The sequence below is a fragment of the Acipenser ruthenus genome, chromosome 4, assembly GCF_902713425.1.
Source record: "Acipenser ruthenus chromosome 4, fAciRut3.2 maternal haplotype, whole genome shotgun sequence".
Lineage (NCBI taxonomy): Eukaryota > Metazoa > Chordata > Actinopteri > Acipenseriformes > Acipenseridae > Acipenser > Acipenser ruthenus.
In genome coordinates this window covers 18113210-18132700 of record NC_081192.1, presented here as the reverse complement: position 1 = coordinate 18132700, position 19491 = coordinate 18113210, and the positions used below count along the sequence as shown (strand labels likewise).

The 19491-nt window shown below is 39.0% G+C and overlaps 1 protein-coding gene across 1 annotated transcript in view; it reads left to right on the top strand.

The window, feature by feature from the left end:
• The window catches only part of LOC131736989 (coiled-coil domain-containing protein 178-like), a 35209-nt gene that overhangs the window by 3859 nt on the left and 11859 nt on the right, over positions 1-19491 (top strand). The window contains exon 2 of the mRNA XM_059023399.1: positions 3634-3717. Within this exon, the coding sequence (XP_058879382.1) occupies positions 3660-3717 (58 nt within the window). The 5' untranslated portion in view covers positions 3634-3659. The remainder of the gene's footprint in view (positions 1-3633; positions 3718-19491) is intronic.

Here is a 19491-nt window from a genome sequence, read left to right as displayed (position 1 = left end):
CTACAGCGCAACAATTACTCAAACCAAAGGTAGTCGAAGATGTAACTGAAAGAAAAGAAATACGTCAACAGAAAACAAAGCATTACTACAACCGACAAGCAAAAGACATGCCCGAACTACAAGAGGGACAGACAATCCGAGCACTATTAACACCTAACAGCAAGTCAAACAAATGGGAGCCTGGAATTTGCACCAAACAAATCAGCCCAAGGTCGTACGAAGTAAAAGTCAATGGACATACATATCGACGAAACTGAAAGGACATAAAACCTGTCAACGAGCAATACAAAGACATCATACAGAGATACACAGACGACTTACCTGATGCAAGACCAGATGAATTACCAACGGACAACCTACCTGATGGAAGAGATCAATTACCAATGGCGACTAAAACAAGTGAAGAAGATTCTCATGAACAAGAACAAAGTTCTGAAAAAATACCAGAGCAAGAAAGCATCAAACTGAAATGCACTCGAACCAGATCCAACATTAAACCGCCTCTGAAGTATTCAAAGGATATTGAGACTTAAGCTAAGGACTCTTTGAGTTAATAACGTATGTACACAGTAAACAAGTTAAAAAACAAACAAACAAAAAAAAAAAAGTCAAGTAACATTAAGAATTGTTGGAGTGGGGAAATAGCTCATTGTTTATGTAAAAGGAGATGTTACGATAACTAGCCTTCAGGTCGCTAGATGGCGCACTAGTATATGTGTTAAGTACATGTCTGTTATAATCTTTACGCAGCACTAGAGTTCAGGTCTGTGTCAGTTGTAAGCAAGCCAGAACGCGAGACACACGGCATTGTAATGAGCTACAATAAAGCTGAGTTATCTCAACCAACACACTGTCTTCATTATTCCCGAGACACAACAAAACAGACGGTATGTGACAAACGATAAAAGAGATTTTTTTGGGTTAGCATCACAACAGTGGCAATGTTGTGATAGATTTCAATAAACAACATGAATTGAAACTATGAAGCAATAGAGAATCCACACTTTAAATGAAAACACATGCAAAACTTAACAAACAATAAAGTTAAATCAACAATAAAACAGGCAGATATGCAGACACCACACAATGTATATGTTATGTCAAGATTTACATAATTTAAATACAGATTTTGGTGACTTAATACATTTATTTTAATTATTAAATAATAACATAGCAATACAATGAACAATCTGACATCGAAACATGTGCAACACTTTAAGGTGAGTTAAAAAATAATAATAATAAAACAAAGCATGAAATATAATGTTTTCGAACCTTTGGGCTAACGTAAGACATTGAGATAAGTCTGTTGCACAAAGCAAAACTTCGTAGGTTTTACGTAAGACTGGGCTTAAGCTACTGTTTCTAAGCAACGATGACCAGTCTTATTTTTTCGAGTCTATTTTGGGGGGGGGGGGGGGGAAGAGAAATTGGCAATTGTACTACAATAATAATAATAATAATAATAATATTGGGGCGGTTAGGCCGTTAGGGGTGTCATTAAATAAATTCCAACAAAAATAAAGCCTAGCAAGAAATTACTGAACTGGTAAATGCCATCAACCGAGCCGTAAGTCGTACTGTAAATGACATTTAAAAAAATGGATAATCGGCTGGCTGAGGCCATACAAGAATATTAAAAAAGAGAAAACAAAAACTGGAGGCGGCCCTTTTGAAAAACCCAGTTAACCTCTTTATTAGTTGATATTTATGGGATTTATTATGACAGTGATAGTAGCAGTAGGTAAATTAAAAATGAGTTAGTGTATAGATTTTCAAATACCGTTTAATTAAAAATGTATTAAATCAGTAGTATTCTTATATTCAAAGACCCACTGTTCTAGTGGAGGTCTTGTGAAAAATAAAATCAAGACAGTATTGATCTTGTTTAGGTAAATACATAAAATAAATACATAAATAAACTTCAACTGAACTGGTATACAGGCAAGCAATAAGTCACGCCTTGTGACTTATAATGCATCTGGTGCATGTGGATATTAGAGTATATCCCACACCCTGAAGTGCCTTATTGCACTTATAAAATGGGTCAGTACTTTACACTTTTCTCTATTAAATGTCATTTGCCATGTGTCTGCCCAGTTCTGAATGCTGTCTAGATCATTTTGAATGACCTTTGCTGCTGCAACGGTGTTTGCCACTCCTCCTATTTTTGTGTTGTCTGCAAATTTAACAAGTTTGCTTACTATACCATAATCTGTGTCATTAATGTAGATTAGGAATAGCAGATGTCCTAATACTGTTCCCTGTGGTACTCCACTGGTTACCTCACTCCATTTTGAGGTTTCTCCTCTAATCAGTACTTTCTGTTTTCTACATGTTAACCATTCCCTAATCCATGTGCATGCATTTCCTTGAATCCCTATGGCGTTCAGTTTGAGAATTAATCTTATATGCAGGACTTTGTCAAAAGCTTTCTGGAAATCTAAATAAACCATGTCATATGCTTTGCAATTATCCATTGTCAATGTTGCATCCTCAAAAAATATCAAGCAGGTTAGTTAGACACCATCTCCCTTTCCTAAAACCATGCTGTTACCATATAGGTAATTTTCCATTTTGGATCTTATTATAGTTTTCATAAGTTTACTTATAATAGAAGTCAGGCTTATTGGTCTGTAGTTTACCTGGTTCTCCAGTCTGTTGGTACAACCCTTGTATTATTCTGAGGAAACAAATAGAGCACAAAGCAAAATGTATCAGGGAACTATATTAGGGTTACCAGACATCCCAGGTGAACTGGGATTGTCACAGTTTTCAGCATTCATTTTCTGTCTTGGTCCAAAACAGTAAAATTGTAATCGTCCTGGGTTTATTTTTGTATTATTTATTTATTTATTTATTTATTTATTTATTTATTTATTTATTTTAGTACAGAACTGTATTGGTGTGCTCAGCAAGTTAATATCAGAGTAATGTGTGTTAGTGCCATTCAAAAACATTTTAATTAATCCAGCTCAAAGTGTTCACACTAAAGTATTGTTTTGTTGGGCTTAATAAGTACAAACACTATTAGTTACAGTTACAGTTCCAAGCAGCGCATGTGCTGTATTTTATGTTTACAATCCAGGAATATGGAGCAGATATCACCAAGTACAGATATCAATTTGGCTTGATTTCGGCATCTGATCACGTCGCTCCATGAGCCATCATTTAACAACAAGCCTCAGAAATTGTATGTGGTACAGCAGTATTGATAGTCGTTCTCAACTCCTTCAGGCGTCTGTTCTGAGTACATTTTGGGATACTGAAGGATACACAAAAAATGTAGTTCAGTATTACAGCGTCCACACTTCTGACAAACGGCACTACCTGATGCGATCTAATTTAGAACCAGATGTGAGACTACCCCCTGAGTAGGCTCCTGTGATATAAATTATAAAATGGCAAGAATAGAGGGAGCAATCTCATTGGCTAACAAGTGTTCTGAACTATGCAAATGTGTCACCATACCAGCACAGTTGGTAAAATCTGCAAGCCAATGACTTTGCCTTGTGCCAAACATCAACCCTAGTCGTGTGGATACTTTGAACACCCTGTCATGTGGTTTTGCTTTCTTGTATACTTTAATCCAGTTCATTAATAACAAAATACTGGTACTTTTCTTTCTTACAGGTTGTTGAAAGTCATTGCATTGCAACATGTCTGATGTAAAACTACTTCAATTTCCTTCAAAGGGGGAGGAATCTCATTTACAAAGTAAGTCTTGATACTGTATAAATGCATAGTTTCGAAAAAAAAAAAAAAAATATATATATATATACAGTACTGTGCAAAAGTTTTAGGCAGGTGTGAAAAAATGCTGTAAAGTAAGAATGCTTTCAAAAATAGACATGTTAATAGTTTATATTTATCAATTAACAAAATGCAAAGTGAGTGAACAGAAGAAAAATCTACATCAAATCAATATTTGGTGTGACCACCCTTTGCCTTCAAAACAGCATCAATTCTTCTAGGTACACTTGCACACAGTTTTTGAAGGAACCCGGCAGGTAGGTTGGCCCAAACATCTTGGAGAACTAACCACAGTTCTTCTGTGGATTTAGGCAGCCTTAGTTGCTTCTCTCTCTTCATGTAATCCCAGACAGACTCGATGATGTTGAGATCTGGGCTCTGTGGGGGCCATACCATCACTTCCAGGACTCCTTGTTCATCTTTACGCTGAAGATAGTTCTTAATGACTTTCGCTATATGTTTGGGGTCGTTGTCATGCTGCAGAATAAATTTGGGACCAATCAGATACCTCCCTGATGGTATTGCATGATGGATAAGTATCTGCCTGTACTTCTCAGCATTGAGGAGACCATTAATTCTGACCAAATCCCCAACTCCATTTGCAGAAATGCAGCCCCAAACATGCAAGGAACCTCCATCCTGGTTTCACTGTTGCCTGCAGACACTCATTCGTGTACCGCTCTCCAGCCCTTCGGCGAACAAACTGCCTTTTGCTACAGCCAAATATTTCAAATTTTGACTCATCAGTCCAGAGCACCTGCTGCCATTTTTCTGCACCCCAGTTCCTGTGTTTTCGTGCATAGTTGAGTCGCTTGGCCTTGTTTCCACGTCGGAGGTATGGCTTTTTGGCCGCAAGTCTTCCATGAAGGCCACTTCTGACCAGACTTCTCCGGACAGTAGATGGGTGTACCAGGGTCCCACTGTTTTCTGCCAATTCTGAGCTGATGGCACTGCTGGACATCTTCCGATTGCGAAGGGAAGTAAGCATGATGTGTCTTTCATCTGCTGCAGTAAGTTTCCTTGGCCGACCACTGCGTCTACGGTCCTCAACGTTGCCCGTTTCTTTGTGCTTCTTCAAAAGAGCTTGGGCAGCACATCTGGAATCCCCTGCCTGCCTTGAAATTTCTGCCTGGGAGAGACCTTGCTGATGCAGTATAATTACCTTGTGTCTTGTTGCTGTGCTCAGTCTTGCCATGGTGTATGACTTTTGACAGTAAACTGTCTTCAGCAACCTCACCTTGTTAGCTGAGTTTGGCTGTTCCTCACCCAGTTTTATTCCTCCTACAAATCTGTTTCTGTTTCAGTTAATGATTGTGTTTCAACCTACATATTGAATTGATGATCATTAGCACCTGTTTGGTATAATTGTTTACTCATACACCTGACTATATGCCTACAAAATCCCTGACTTTGTGCAAGTGTACCTAGAAGAATTGATGCTGTTTTGAAGGCAAAGGGTGGTCACACCAAATATGGATTTGATTTAGATTTTTCTTCTGTTCACTCACTTTGCATTTAGTTAATTGATAAATATAATCTATTAACATGTCTATTTTTGAAAGCATTCTTACTTTACAGCATTTTTTCACACCTGCCTAAAACTTTTGCACAGTACTATATATATATATACACTGTATATAGTCTGTACAGTAAATTATTCATGTATATATATATATATATATATATATATATATATATATATATATATATAGTATACGCCTTTAGCCCATTGCTAAATAATAACCTCTGATAAATCTTTCATATTTTAAGAAATAGCAAGCAAAGCAGAGGATACCATTTCTGTTTACTTGGCAACAAGAATTGCACCAGTATGTATTTTGTATGTATTATACCAGTATGTATTATGTGTCCTTTTTTTAAACTTCAAGTGCATAATTTAATGTGTCTGCCTTGCTAAACTTATCTTCAGGCTAGGAAACATATCCAAATTGATGTGTACAAACTACATTGCATTTTTTGTTTTTGCTTCACAGCAGCTGATCATGCCATAAATGGTTTTAACATGTATGTTCCCCTGACTTTAACTGTTAAACTACCGCGACAATGTAGTTTGTAAAATGGTGTAGCATCACCCTTAGAAATGTGTAGGAATTTCCAACACCAAACATTTTCTTCCTTGAGGTGTCATTACAACAGCATCTATCATTGAGATAACTACTGTATATCATGCTGTGCAGCAAGTATCTGCCCATCTAAATCTGCTATTGAGTGTACAATAATTTGTTTTAGCTTCACAAATAAATTAGTTATTGCAGACAGCCCTAGTTAGAGATTACATTTTGAACATTAAACCACAACCCTCTAATAAATTTAAACCAATATCAGTAGAGAGATGTGCTATTTGAGTGACCTACCAGGTTTATTCAGAATAAAAAATGATAGATCTCATGTAAGATGAATTTAATCAGTATTCATTGCAGAAAATGTCAATCTTAGGTTTTGGTTGACATTTGTACTGTAATCTCCTAATTACTCGAATTCAAGTGACCCATACTGTAGTAAAGGTTAATGAAAATGTTCAAGAAAAATATGGAAGGTTGACCTAGTATTGTATAGTGCAGTTGTTTAATGTGGACAACGCCTTTTTTTTTGTAGATTTTACATTCTTCTTTACTTTAATCACTAAATGTTGACATTTGTGCTGCTTTATGTGTATAATAATCTAGCACATGCCTGTACCGTTTCTATGTCCCTTTTGTGTTGTATGATGCTGAATAATGATAAAATAGTTGTACTGTACTGTATGTACTTTTCTTACATTGTTTGAGTGGATGCGTAATACATTATTGCTTGAAACTGTAATTATTTGTCATTACCATACCAGACTATCTTCAATCTATCAGTGTATATATACACTACTGTGCAAAAGTCGTTGTCCATCCATCAGCAGTCCAAAGCACCTTTGACCATTGTTTCATAGTCCAATTTCTGTTTTCTTGAGCACATTTTAGCCTTTAGTCTTGTTCCGTTTTCTAAACAGATGTAGTCTTACTGCAACACATCCTTTAAGTCCTGATTTCAAGAGAGACCTTCGTATTGTTGATTTGATGGACAACCACACCTGTGCCTTCTGCCAGTTCTGTTATCAATTCAACGCTTGTCTTCTTTCATTTCCTAAGGATATTATCTTCAAGTATTGCTCATCCTTGTTAGACAGCTTTTTGGGTCTTTCATTCCTGGGTTTATCAATTACAGATGATGTTTCTCTGTACTTGTACTTATATTTGAGAGCAGCATTTTTATATTTACAGATGAAGGCAGCGAAGGTTTATCAATGGTGCTGGTGCCTTCGTTGCCAAAGGCCGAGGCCACTGCTGGCAATTTTCGAACTCAAAAGCAGAACATAGTCAGTGGTGAGTACTTACCATACTCAGTTATAATCCGAATGATCTTCTTTTAGCTGCTTTTGAGGATACTAACTGAGGGAAATGTGCAGTTTCCTGATCTAAGGCTCTGCAATTATTCTGACAGTTTTAGAATAAAAAAAAAAAATTAAAAAAAAAAACAGTTTTGGATTATTTTTCTCATTTTTTAAGCCTCTGCCTCGGAAAACCAAGTGTAAAAGTCGAATTGTTGGTATTAACTGCAAACTCATATTTTGATTTATTTAATAAGGAAGCATAATTTCAGCTGAATTTACTGCTGTAATTGTTTACATAGATTGTGCAGCTGCTGATGCTTATGTGTAGTACCATATTTACCAGCAATAGTAACTCATGTTTAGTTTTAATTTATAGGAGCATCTGTTACCAAGTCTACATCTTTGATTTGTTGTATTTCTAGAGAAAAAAGATTTAAAATGCATATTTCTATGTTATGCCCACAATAACATTGAACAATATTGAAATTTTTGATAATTCAATAGACTCATTAAAATGTTGACTTGCAAACAACTAGACATTGTTCTTAATATGGGTTTATACATGCTTCTGTTTAGTGGTTGTCTGTTCATGGAAGATTGCTGTTCTGCTGTTAGCCTGTTTTTGACCCTGTATTATGGTGCCTTTATAATTCCCCATGTACTTAATATGGGCATCTTCAACCCATGGCTTTGCAGTCTTACTATTCTGTCTGCCTGTATTCTATGACCTTTTGATGAACAGCAAGTGATCATTCTTTGAGTTGTGACATTGTGATGAGCAACTGTAACAGCAACTTCTAAAAGATGGATAAGCAGGCATATTCACTCTTGGCTGTTTGCTAAATTTCACTGTTCCAGAGCTGATGTTGAAGAAAAGGTTGAATGTCACAGTTATATTGACACAGTTATCTGTTTGATGTTGGAATGCAGTTCAGTTTTAATGTTTTAATGTTATATTTATTTCATTAATGCAATGGTTTAGCCATAAAAAATTCAGAAATATATTCAACAGTATTCACCCTTACATGCTTTACCTTTTATATAACTAAACATCTTTGGCCCTAGCTTTGGCCCTAGGATTAGCTGTATGAATTACATACAGCTAGCTTGTCAGGGTTGGTAGTTAAAGGCTAATGTTAACTTTCATGGCTGTATCTTTTATTGTAATTGAGGTGACATTTTTTGGTTTTGATGTTGAAGGAAAAGGTGGCATGTCAGCCATGTTCTATTGTGGTGTTTAATATTTGAATGTTGTATTTCTTTCAGGAATGCAATGTGTTAGCTATTCAAACTCTCTGAGACCTATGTATATACAGTACTGTGCAAAAGTTTTAGGCAGGTGTGAAAAAATGCTGTAAAGTAAGAATGCTTTCAAAAATAGACATGTTAATAGATTATATTTATCAATTAACTAAATGCAAAGTGAGTGAACAGAAGAAAAATCTAAATCAAATCCATATTTGGTGTGACCACCCTTTGCCTTCAAAACAGCATCAATTCTTCTAGGTACACTTGCACAAAGTCAGGGATTTTGTAGGCATATAGTCAGGTGTATGATTAAACAATTATACCAAACAGGTGCTAATGATTATCAATTCAATATGTAGGTTGAAACACAATCATTAACTGAAACAGAAACAGATGTGTAGGAGGAATAAAACTGGATGAGGAACAGCCAAACTAAGCTAACAAGGTGAGGTTGCTGAAGACAGTTTACTGTCAAAAGTCATACACCATGGCAAGACTGAGCACAGCAACAAGACACAAGGTAATTATACTGCATCAGCAAGGTCTCTCCCAGGCAGAAATTTCAAGGCAGACAGGGGTTTCCAGATGTGCTGTCCAAGCTCTTTTGAAGAAGCACAAAGAAACGGGCAACGTTGAGGACCGTAGACGCAGTGGTCGGCCAAGGAAACTTACTGCAACAGATGAAAGACACTTCATGCTTACTTCCCTTCGCAATTGGAAGATGTCCAGCAGTGCCATCAGCTCAGAATTGGCAGAAAACAGTGGGACCCTGGTACACCCATCTACTGTCCGGAGAAGTCTGGTCAGAAGTGGCCTTCATGGAAGACTTGCGGCCAAAAAGCCATACCTCCGATGTGGAAACAAGGCCAAGCGACTCAACTATGCACGAAAACACAGGAACTGGGGTGCAGAAAAATGGCAGCAGGTGCTCTGGACTGATGAGTCAAAATTTGAAATATTTGGCTGTAGCAGAAGGCAGTTTGTTCGCCGAAGGGCTGGAGAGCGGTACACGAATGAGTGTCTGCAGGCAACAGTGAAACCAGGATGGAGGTTCCTTGCATGTTTGGGGCTGCATTTCTGCAAATGGAGTTGGGGATTTGGTCAGAATTAATGGTCTCCTCAATGCTGAGAAGTACAGGCAGATACTTATCCATCATGCAATACCATCAGGGAGGCATCTGATTGGTCCCAAATTTATTCTGCAGCATGACAACGACCCCAAACATATAGCGAAAGTCATTAAGAACTATCTTCAGCATAAAGAAGAACAAGGAGTCCTGGAAGTGATGGTATGGCCTCCACAGAGCCCTGATCTCAACATCATCGAGTCTGTCTGGGATTACATGAAGAGAGAGAAGCAACTAAGGCTGCCTAAATCCACAGAAGAACTGTTGTCAGTTCTCCAAGATGTTTGGGCCAACCTACCTGCCGAGTTCCTTCAAAAACTGTGTGCAAGTGTACCTAGAAGAATTGATGCTGTTTTGAAGGCAAAGGGTGGTCACACCAAATATTGATTTGATGTAGATTTTTCTTCTGTTCACTCACTTGCATTTTGTTAATTGATAAATATAAACTATTAACATGTCTATTTTTGAAAGCATTCTTACTTGACAGCATTTTTTCACACCTGCCTGAAACTTTTGCACAGTACTGTATAGTAAATATGGACTGGAGAGGAGGGCTGTAGTTGAAAATGATTGACAGGGGGGTAACAATAGTCTTCCCGAGGGGCATTTAATTTTCCACTATGGTTGAGTCTTCAGTACATATTTAATATATGAATCAGTCAAGAAAATAAGCAAGGCAAATTAAATGGAATATATATATATATATATATATATATATATATATATATATATATATATATATATATATATATATATATATATATATTCTCTGTATCTACTTGGTTTCTGGTCAAAAACTCCCCCACTGACAAAAGAATGCTTTTAAAAAAGTCATAAACTAACTGCTGGACAAGTGTTTGATCTTCCCTCATCGCTGAATGAATCATTTGGCACCAGTAGAGTATCTTGCACAAGGCAAACCAGTTTTAGGTGCTTTGACACCTCGGACAGAAAACAGTACATCTCATAAATCCAGCCGACAGGGGGCGAAACAGCGGACCAATTGAGAACAAGGGGCCGTCTCTGAACGAGAACAACCAATGAGAAACACCCCATGTGGACTCGGGCACAGCCCAAAATAAACAAACTGCCCAATCACAGGGTGGAAGTGAGAATCACGAAAGCAGCCACGTGACTTTCAAAGGGTGTGCTTCCCATACGGCGCGTTTCCCACATTAAGAAAGCTCCCCACACTAGAAACAGCACTCCAGGCAAGAAGTGAGCTCCACACACTAGAAACAGCACTCCAGGCAAGAAGTGAGCTCCACACACTAGAAACAGCACTCCAGGCAAGAAGTGAGCTCCACACACTAGAAACAGCACTCCAGGCAAGAAGTGAGCTCCCCACACTAGAAACAGCACTCCAGGCAAGAAGTGAGCTCCCCACACTAGAAACAGCACTCCAGGCAAGAAGTGAGCTCCACACACTAGAAACAGCACTCCAGGCAAGAAGTGAGCTCCCCACACTAGAAACAGCACTCCAGGCAAGAAGTGAGCTCCACACACTAGAAACAGCATTCCAGGCAAGAAGTGAGCTCCACACACTAGAAACAAGGCTCCTGAGGCAAGAGGAAAGAAAGGAGTGCTGAGAGGAAATGGCTTGGAGGTATAAGAAATGGAAGCTAAATTGCTATGAAGAAAGTTTCTGAGTAATGGGAGCATAATTGCTCAAATTCACGGAAGGCAAGGAAGAACCAATGTTCTGAAGAATGGCTAAAATCAGCTTTGAAGAGCCTAGCTCTTTGCCCTACAAGAGACTGAAACAGTAAACAGGACGCTGCCTTGATCTGAAAGCGGGTCTTGGTTTCCACGTCACTCCACACAACAAACGGAAGTATAGCCAGCAGCTGGACCTAAGGTCATGTACTAGCCATACAGAAGAATTGCAACGAGAACACTTTTACGAACTACATAACTTTTCAATTGCAACGCATTATCTGAACTGAGTTATGTCTGATCAACGGAAATATTTCTGCAAGACTTGGAAATCAACAAGCTGATCTACATTAAAATAACTATTTGTTTATTGCGAGCCTAGGCAATACAATGCATACTTCAAGCAAAACACTGTCTTCTTTCATGGGAACTTCAGATCCAGAGAGCTGCCGTGTTCATCAGCATAGATTCTTCTTTGTTGAAAATCGATAAGTATTCAACGTATTAAATACTTTATGACTCGAGAAATTAACTGTAGCAAATGCTATCAAGTTAGTGGATAAATTGTTCTAGGAATAGAATATAACTTCCTGTTTTAGAGTGTGTAAGAAATGTATTTTGTTTGTTGAAATGTGCAACTCAAAGGAGTTGCTTCTTAAATGCAGAGAATTTGATCATTGCCCCATTTCTTTGTTAATTTGAATAAATTAATTGAGGTTGATAACATATAATTAGTTTGGTAGATCACGTCTAAACTAAATAAATCAACACAGTTTAGGTACTGGAATGTTGGATTCCATTCTGAATGGGAAGTTGAATTAATTCTCGTGCATTTTGATATGAAACATGATCGATTACAACGAGAAGCGAGTATTGAAAATATTAATGCAAAGTAGACACTTTGTGTGATCAGCCATAATTAATATGATTTCCATTACACGAGAGTAGATGTTAAAACTTCATGCTGATTTGAACTCGGCTCTCGCCAAGATAAGCACTAACTAAGACGTAGCTTTACAGTAAACTAATGTGATCCATATGTGTCTCCATCCATTTGCGTTTCCTTCCATATGATGATGTAAATATCCTTCTGCCTGGTGTTGATGGCCAAAGTGTAATGCTGGCTCCAGGGATCAGCTTATTTGCCTCCTTAGTGCATCAGCACAGACAACGGCTGTGATGCTGGCTCCGAGGATCAACCACAGTGCGGTCTCCCCAGCGTATCAGCATGACAACCGTCTGGATTGAGCTAAGTAGGGTACATCTCTGGGGTCTTCAAGTGGGCACCTTTCATCCTCTGTGTTCCGTCGACTAGCCCACGACACCTCAAGAGGGCTCGACGGTGATTCTGGCATCCCAGCATCACCCCCCTCCGTCCCCCACTCAACTCAGCCCAGCTTACTTACCCGTACATCAGCGTTTCTTTTTTTCTATTGTGCTTGAGATCCCCAACCAGAATCTTCCCGTCTCAATCACAGCCAGTTGCCGCTCCTCTCTGCTGCTTCAGATAAGTTCTTCACTGTGCGACGCAACTATTGGCCACTGAATCCGACATCTCTGAGAAACCGGGTTGTAGAGTGTGCCACAAATCCTCGACAACCCACCTCCACTGGGTAAACCCGGACTCTCCATCCTCGCTGTTCCGCTTCAGCGGCTAGTTGAGCATACCGCAGTTTCTTCCTCTCATACGCCTCATCTACAGCAACCTCCCATGGCACTGTTAACTCTACCAGGTGAAGAAGGCGTGCTGATCCAGACCACAAGACAATATCTGGTCGAAGATTAGTGGTGTCAATCTCAGGTGGAAAAATAAGCCGTTGACCAACATCTGCCAGCATTTTCAAGTCTCTAGCAGCATCCAGTTGTCCTGGGCAAGGCTTGGTTTTAACACCTTTTCTTGATGGTTGCTCTCCTGGGCGGAGGAATGTTGTCTTTTGTGTGTAATGTTTTGATGGAACTTGTGGCAACTTATTAGTCATGTTACGCTTGTCTTCCAGTGCTAAGGCCAAACATCTCAGTACCTGGTCATGGCGCCAAGTAAACCGTCCTTGGCTAAGAGCCACCTTACATCCTGTCAAAATGTGCCTTAATGTTGCAGGTGATGAACATAAGAAAGTTTACAAACGAGAGGAGGCCATTCAGCCCATCTTGCTCGTTTGGTTGTTAGTAGCTTATTGATCGCAGAATCTCATCAAGCAGCTTCTTGAAGGATCCCAGGGTGTCAGCTTCAATAACATTACAAAGGACATGAGAGATCCTCTCCTACCCAGAGGTTTAGGTTCTGTGGTGATGGGAGAACATCATATTAACCATGTATGCTAATAATGTTATGGTCGTTGTAATCGTTTGACTATGAAATCAATGAACTGTATACTATTCACGCATATCTCTAACCAATAGCCTTTCCTTTCTGTAATATTAGATTAGTTGTGCACCCCTTTTTATTCTTAAATAAACTATTGTTTTATATTTTTGACACATTGTGTGAATGTCGGTTATTGTCAAGGGAATTCGAGTTTTACATGATCCAGAACTTAAATGTGGGATGTCTCATTTTTTACATTTTGACGTCCCTGAGAGGGCAACTATGAGACTAATTTATATTTAAATAAATTGTATAACTAATTCACTACATAGCTGATACAGCATACATAAATAAATATTTACATATATATTTTGTTTAAATGTAGCACATCCAGTAAAAGCACTCGCGTAGAGTGCAGGATGCGCCCTATTGTCTGGATGTCGCCGGTTCGAGTTCAGGCTATTCCTTTGCAGATCGAAGACGGGAGCTCCCAGGGGGCGGCGCACAATTGGCCGAGCGCCTTCCAGTGGTTAGGGAGGGTTAGGTTGGCCAGGGTGTCCTCGGCTCACCACGCACCAGCGACCCCTGTGGTCTGGCCGGGCGTCTGCGGGCTTGCCTGTAAGCTGCTCAGGGCTGCGTTGTCCTCTGACACTGTAGCTCTGGGTGGCTGCCTGGTGAGTCTGCAGTGTGTAAAAAAGCGGACGGCTAACGACATATGCGTCGGAGGACAGCGTGTGTTCGTCTTCGCCCCTCCCGAGCGCAGGGGTGGTAGTGGTGAGTTGAGCTAAACAAAATAATTGGACACTACTAAATTTGGGTTAAAACAACAAAAAAATTGTTGACGACTACTAGATTTAAAAATAAATAAATAAATAAATAAATAAATAAATATAGCTTATACAGCATAAGTAAATAAATAAATAACCGAAAGTTGAAAGTTGAAGTTAATATTATTTGTTTATTTAGCAGACGCCTTTATCCAAGGCGACTAATAGAGACTAGGGTGTGTGAACAATGCATCAGCTGCAGAGTCACTTACAACAACGTCTCACCCGAAAGACGGAGCACAAGGAGGATAAGTGACTTGCTCAAGGTCACACAGAGTCAGTGAGTGGGCCGGGGTTTGAACCGCAATACCGCATACAGTAGTTATAAAAGTTTTTTTGGTGTCCAGCTCTCAGTGCGGCATAATCCAATTTGTCTATTATTGTAAATTAGAGCAGGTGCAGGGTATCACAGGAGAGCAGCCAATCTCTTCGAGGCTGCTGTGTGAAGAGCCCGACTGTGTGTGTAATCAGTCGTATCACAGAAAAAGGTACCGTGTGTTCTTTTTCTGTGTATTTTTGTTTTATGCCAGGTAAACGGCTTAGCCGTCTTGTGAGCTAGTCAGGGACCTGCATAAGTTTAGTTAGTGCTTGAAAAGAGCTAGGTGTTTGTTTTCAAACACGTGAGGCTCCGTTACATAATATATCAGTAGTTGGAAATCCTGGCCTGTGATTGCTTAAAACTTCATCATAAGAACAAAAATAGATTTAATTATTGCCCTGCCATCCTTACACCACTGGGCAATAGTTTCCGTCTGTCATGTGATTGGTTCACATCACTGTCAGTCCCGCCCCTTTTCAAAGGAACGCCCTTCTCCCGTGCACTCACAAGAAAATGGCTGAACACTGATTCTGTGATTTAACAGAACATTAATTACAAAACATACTATGAAAGAAAGATGCTCCAAACACTAAAATGGTGATTAAAACGTCACTGTCACTGTTTTCTGACTCAACGATATAAACAAATTATGCAAAACCTTTGGACACAGCTGTATATTGAAAAACACATATTCGTGTTAAACGGGATTGTTAGTTAGTTCAAGGAGTTGTATTTAGTGACTACAAATATAGTGCAAGAAATATGTAGTTTTTTCTACTCCAGTTTCGATGAAACTGAATAGTATTGTGTGACCAGGTAGTTGCACGGAGTGTGACGGCGTGAGGTCCCGGCCCAAGAACCAGTATAGGGTGGGGGCTACCCATGGCCGTCAGCCACCCTACCGTCGAGCCCCATTGATGGCTCCGGTGTTCAGAGCTCCACTAGAAGCTTCATGGCAAGAACCACGTCAACTGAAGTGTTGGACATGCCAGGAGGTGGGCCACATTGATCGGGATTGCCCTGCCATGGAATGTGACCTCATCTGTCCAGGTAAGAATGTTCAATTACTTCAGTCACTCCAGGGGCTGGTTGTACTAACGAGATCAAAAAACAGGATCGGATCCAGGCTCACTGGAGCCGGATCTTGAGAAGGCGTTGTACTAAACGGATCATGAGCAGGCTTCACTAATCCAATTTTTTTATCCGATTCTGGCGCTGCATATGCCGTAATTAGGGAAACTGACCAATGAGAAGCGAATATTTGTGGTGCAGCGTTTAAGGATTCTGAATGTCAGAATATCAAGTACATTTAATTTAAAACGACATAAATCCCATCCATACTTTTTTTTTTTTTTAAATTCTGTCCATGCTGGAACCTTAGAAGCAACTACTACATTTATAATTTAAAAATCCAAAGCTTGTATAAACAGATTGAGTACATTAATATCTGGATGTTGTTTGTTTTAACTTATAAAAAGTTTATAATAAATGTTCGTGTGTATTTGCTGACGGATACACTCACGATGCTGTATTCTTTACAGCGGTAAGTTAGCCCCCAAACACACAAACAGCTATCTGCAGCATCGGTTCAGGGCAAATTATCAACACATTTTGAGCAAATTGAATCAGTGGCTGATGATAGCTGCCACTAGAAAAATGTTGCGGACAGGGAGAGATCGAGGCTGTCAGAGAAGGTAAGCTCATTAAGAAAAAAAAGGGAAGTGACCAAAACATTAAAAAAAAAAAAAAAAAAACCTGACAGTGTTCAATCTAATTAAACCAATGATTTAATTTAATCGATAAAATGATAACGGCAGTATGACTTTGTCAACACACAAAACATGTGTAATAATATTTAGTTATGAGGCTTCATCACTCAGTCAGGTCTACTGTATTAGACCATAATATATTATAGACCTGACTGGGTGTTTTCTGTACAGCAATATTTTCTTAATATAATATTTATGGCTATGTTTAAATGCACCGTTATTTGGATAACATTAGTGTTTTCTAAAACATTAAAGTATCTCTGTTTTCATATAATAATCTTAGGGAAATATTTTTGTGAAATCCTGCAAATATTTGAAAAGTTTATTAAGTTACCGTTATGTCGATCAGTCATCTAAATACAGTGTGCTTATTTAAAGATTACAATTGTAAAAATAGTTTCCTTTACATATTATGACGGTGTATGTCAAACATCTCTGTTGTTTAATATATATTACAGTTTAATTCATGTTAATTCGCAACCATCAATCATAGAGCAGGATCAGATTGGGATCAAGGAGTTTTAAATGGAGGAATTACATTATTTTGTTTATTCCTTTGTTCAAAACTAAAAACATTTAATTTCTCCATTTATAAAACATTAAATGAAGCTCTGATCCCACTCTGATCGTGGTCTGAAGCAAGATTGAAATAGGATCAGATTTTGAGCCGAAACTGAGCTCAAGATCAGCTCTGATCCTTTTAGTGCAACCCAATACGTCATAGGATCAAGATCGGAGCCTGGATCCAGGATCGGATCCGTTTAGTACAACCGGCCCTAGCAGATGGGTTCTGTCACCGTCCTGTGACAGTGGATGGTACACAAACCCAGGCACTCTTGGATTCAAGGTGTGGTCAGTCCCTAATACAAAAAGGGTTAGTCTCACCAGGGCAAGAACAAGTAACGGGGCGGGTTAATATTGTGCATTCAACGGGATATGCATACCTATCCAAAGGTTACAGTAAATTAAAAAATTGGCCAGCAGGTGACGTGAGTACCAGTAGGGTTTATCAGGGACAATCTGGAGGTGTGTATATCTGGACTATAGAATGTCATTTTTCTTTATAAATAAGTACAGTGCCGAGAAAAAGTTTGTGAACCCTTTAGGATTTTCACATATTTCACATATTTCAAACCTAAAATGTTATTAGATCTTAATCTAAGTCCTCATAATGACACAAAAACATTATACTTTTTCCACAAATGATTCAACATTCAATATCCATGTGTGAAAAAGTATGTGAACCTTTAGATTCAGTAACTGGTGGCACCCCCTTGAGCAGCAATGACTTCAACTAAGCGTTTCCTGTAACTGTTGGCCAGTCTCTCATATCAGTTTTGAGGAATTTTGTCCCATTCCTCCTTACAGAACTGCTTCAACTCGGTGACATTTGAGGGCTTCCTTGCATGGACAGCTCGCTTCAGGTCCTGCCATAACATTTCGATGGGGTTTAGGTCCGGACTTTGACTAGGTCATTCTAAAACACGGAATTTCTTCTTCTGCAGCCATTCTTTTGTAAATCTGCTTGTATGTTTAGGATCATTGTCTTGCTGCATGACCCACTTTCAGTTCAGCTTCAGCTCACGGACGGATGGCCTGACATTCTCCTCTAGAATCTTCTGATACAATGCAGAATTCATGGTTGTGTCAATGATGGCAAGCCGTCCAGGTCCTGAGGCAGCAAAGCAGCCCCAAACCATGACACTACCACCACCATGCTTGACAGTTGGGATGAGGTTCTTGTGTTCGAACGCAGTTTTTGGTTTTCGCCAAACATAACGTTTCTCATTGAGGCCAAAAAGTTCTACCTTTGACTCGTCTGTCCAGAGAACATTGTTCCAGAAGTCTTGTGGATCATCTATGTGGTCTTTGGCGAACTTCAGATGGGCAGCCATGTTCTTTTTAGAGAGCAGTGGTTTCCTCCTGGCTATCCTTCCATGAACACCATTCTTGTTCAGTCTTTTTCTGATAGTTGAGTGATGAACACTCACATTAGCCAAGGCGAGAGTGGCCTACAGATCCTTGGATGTTACTCTGGGGTTCTTTGTGACTTCCTTGATGATTTTCCGGTTTGTTCTTGGAGAGATTTTGGTAGGACGACTGCTCCTGGGTAGAGTGACTGTGGTCTTGAACTTTCTCCATTTGTAGACTATCTGTCTGACAGTGGATTGGTGCAGCCCCGCTGAACTGGCCAGGGTTTTGTAACCCTTTCTAGATTGATGAGCATCAATAACTATTTTTCTGCGGTTCTCAGAGATTTCTTCTGATCATGGCATGACGTGTTTTCACACACCTGTATGATGAAGACCAAACTCACAAAGTTTCTGATCTTTATATAGGGTGGGGCCTCTCAAACTCACCCCTGAAGATCTACCTAATTATTTAAACACCTGATTCTAATTATCCCCCTAACTGAGCTGATAAAACCAGGGGTTCACTTACTTTTTCACATACCCTGAATCTGAATTACTCATTGTTTGTCTAATTCATACATAATTTTGTTTCAAAAGACATGGAATTGGTTAATATAAACCCTATTGGATATTTAAGAAAAGATGGCTATCATGGTAAAAGTATGGAATTTCCATAATTATCATTGGAGTTCACAAACTTTTTCTCGGCACTGTATATACACAGAATAACATTTTTTGAGATTACTCAGGACATTCTGTTCTGAAATGAGAATGTACTTTTAACAATCATGAAATGCATTAATGTAGCGCTGTAGCTCACTTGCCCTGGATGAGATATTGCTCTTTTTTTTGCCATCAAGTTCCATTGGCTCTTGCGTTATTTATTTTATTGTTGTGGGATAAGCCTTCTTATTAACATGAGATTTGCAACATTATTACAGAAGATCAGGTATTTTGTCGCAGTAAGATGATTATTATTCAGTTTTTCCCTGGAGTTTGTCACATTTGAACCCATGGAATTATATTAATTGAGCCAGGCTGGCAATGACCAATCCCCTTCAGACTCTACCAAAGTATATGATGATGGTAAGATGACTTAAAAATATATAGAAAAATAAGATTGCACTCTGGGTGCTAAAATTAATTGTTAACATTATAAGCCATTATTAGTATTGCCTCTCTGGTAGCCAAA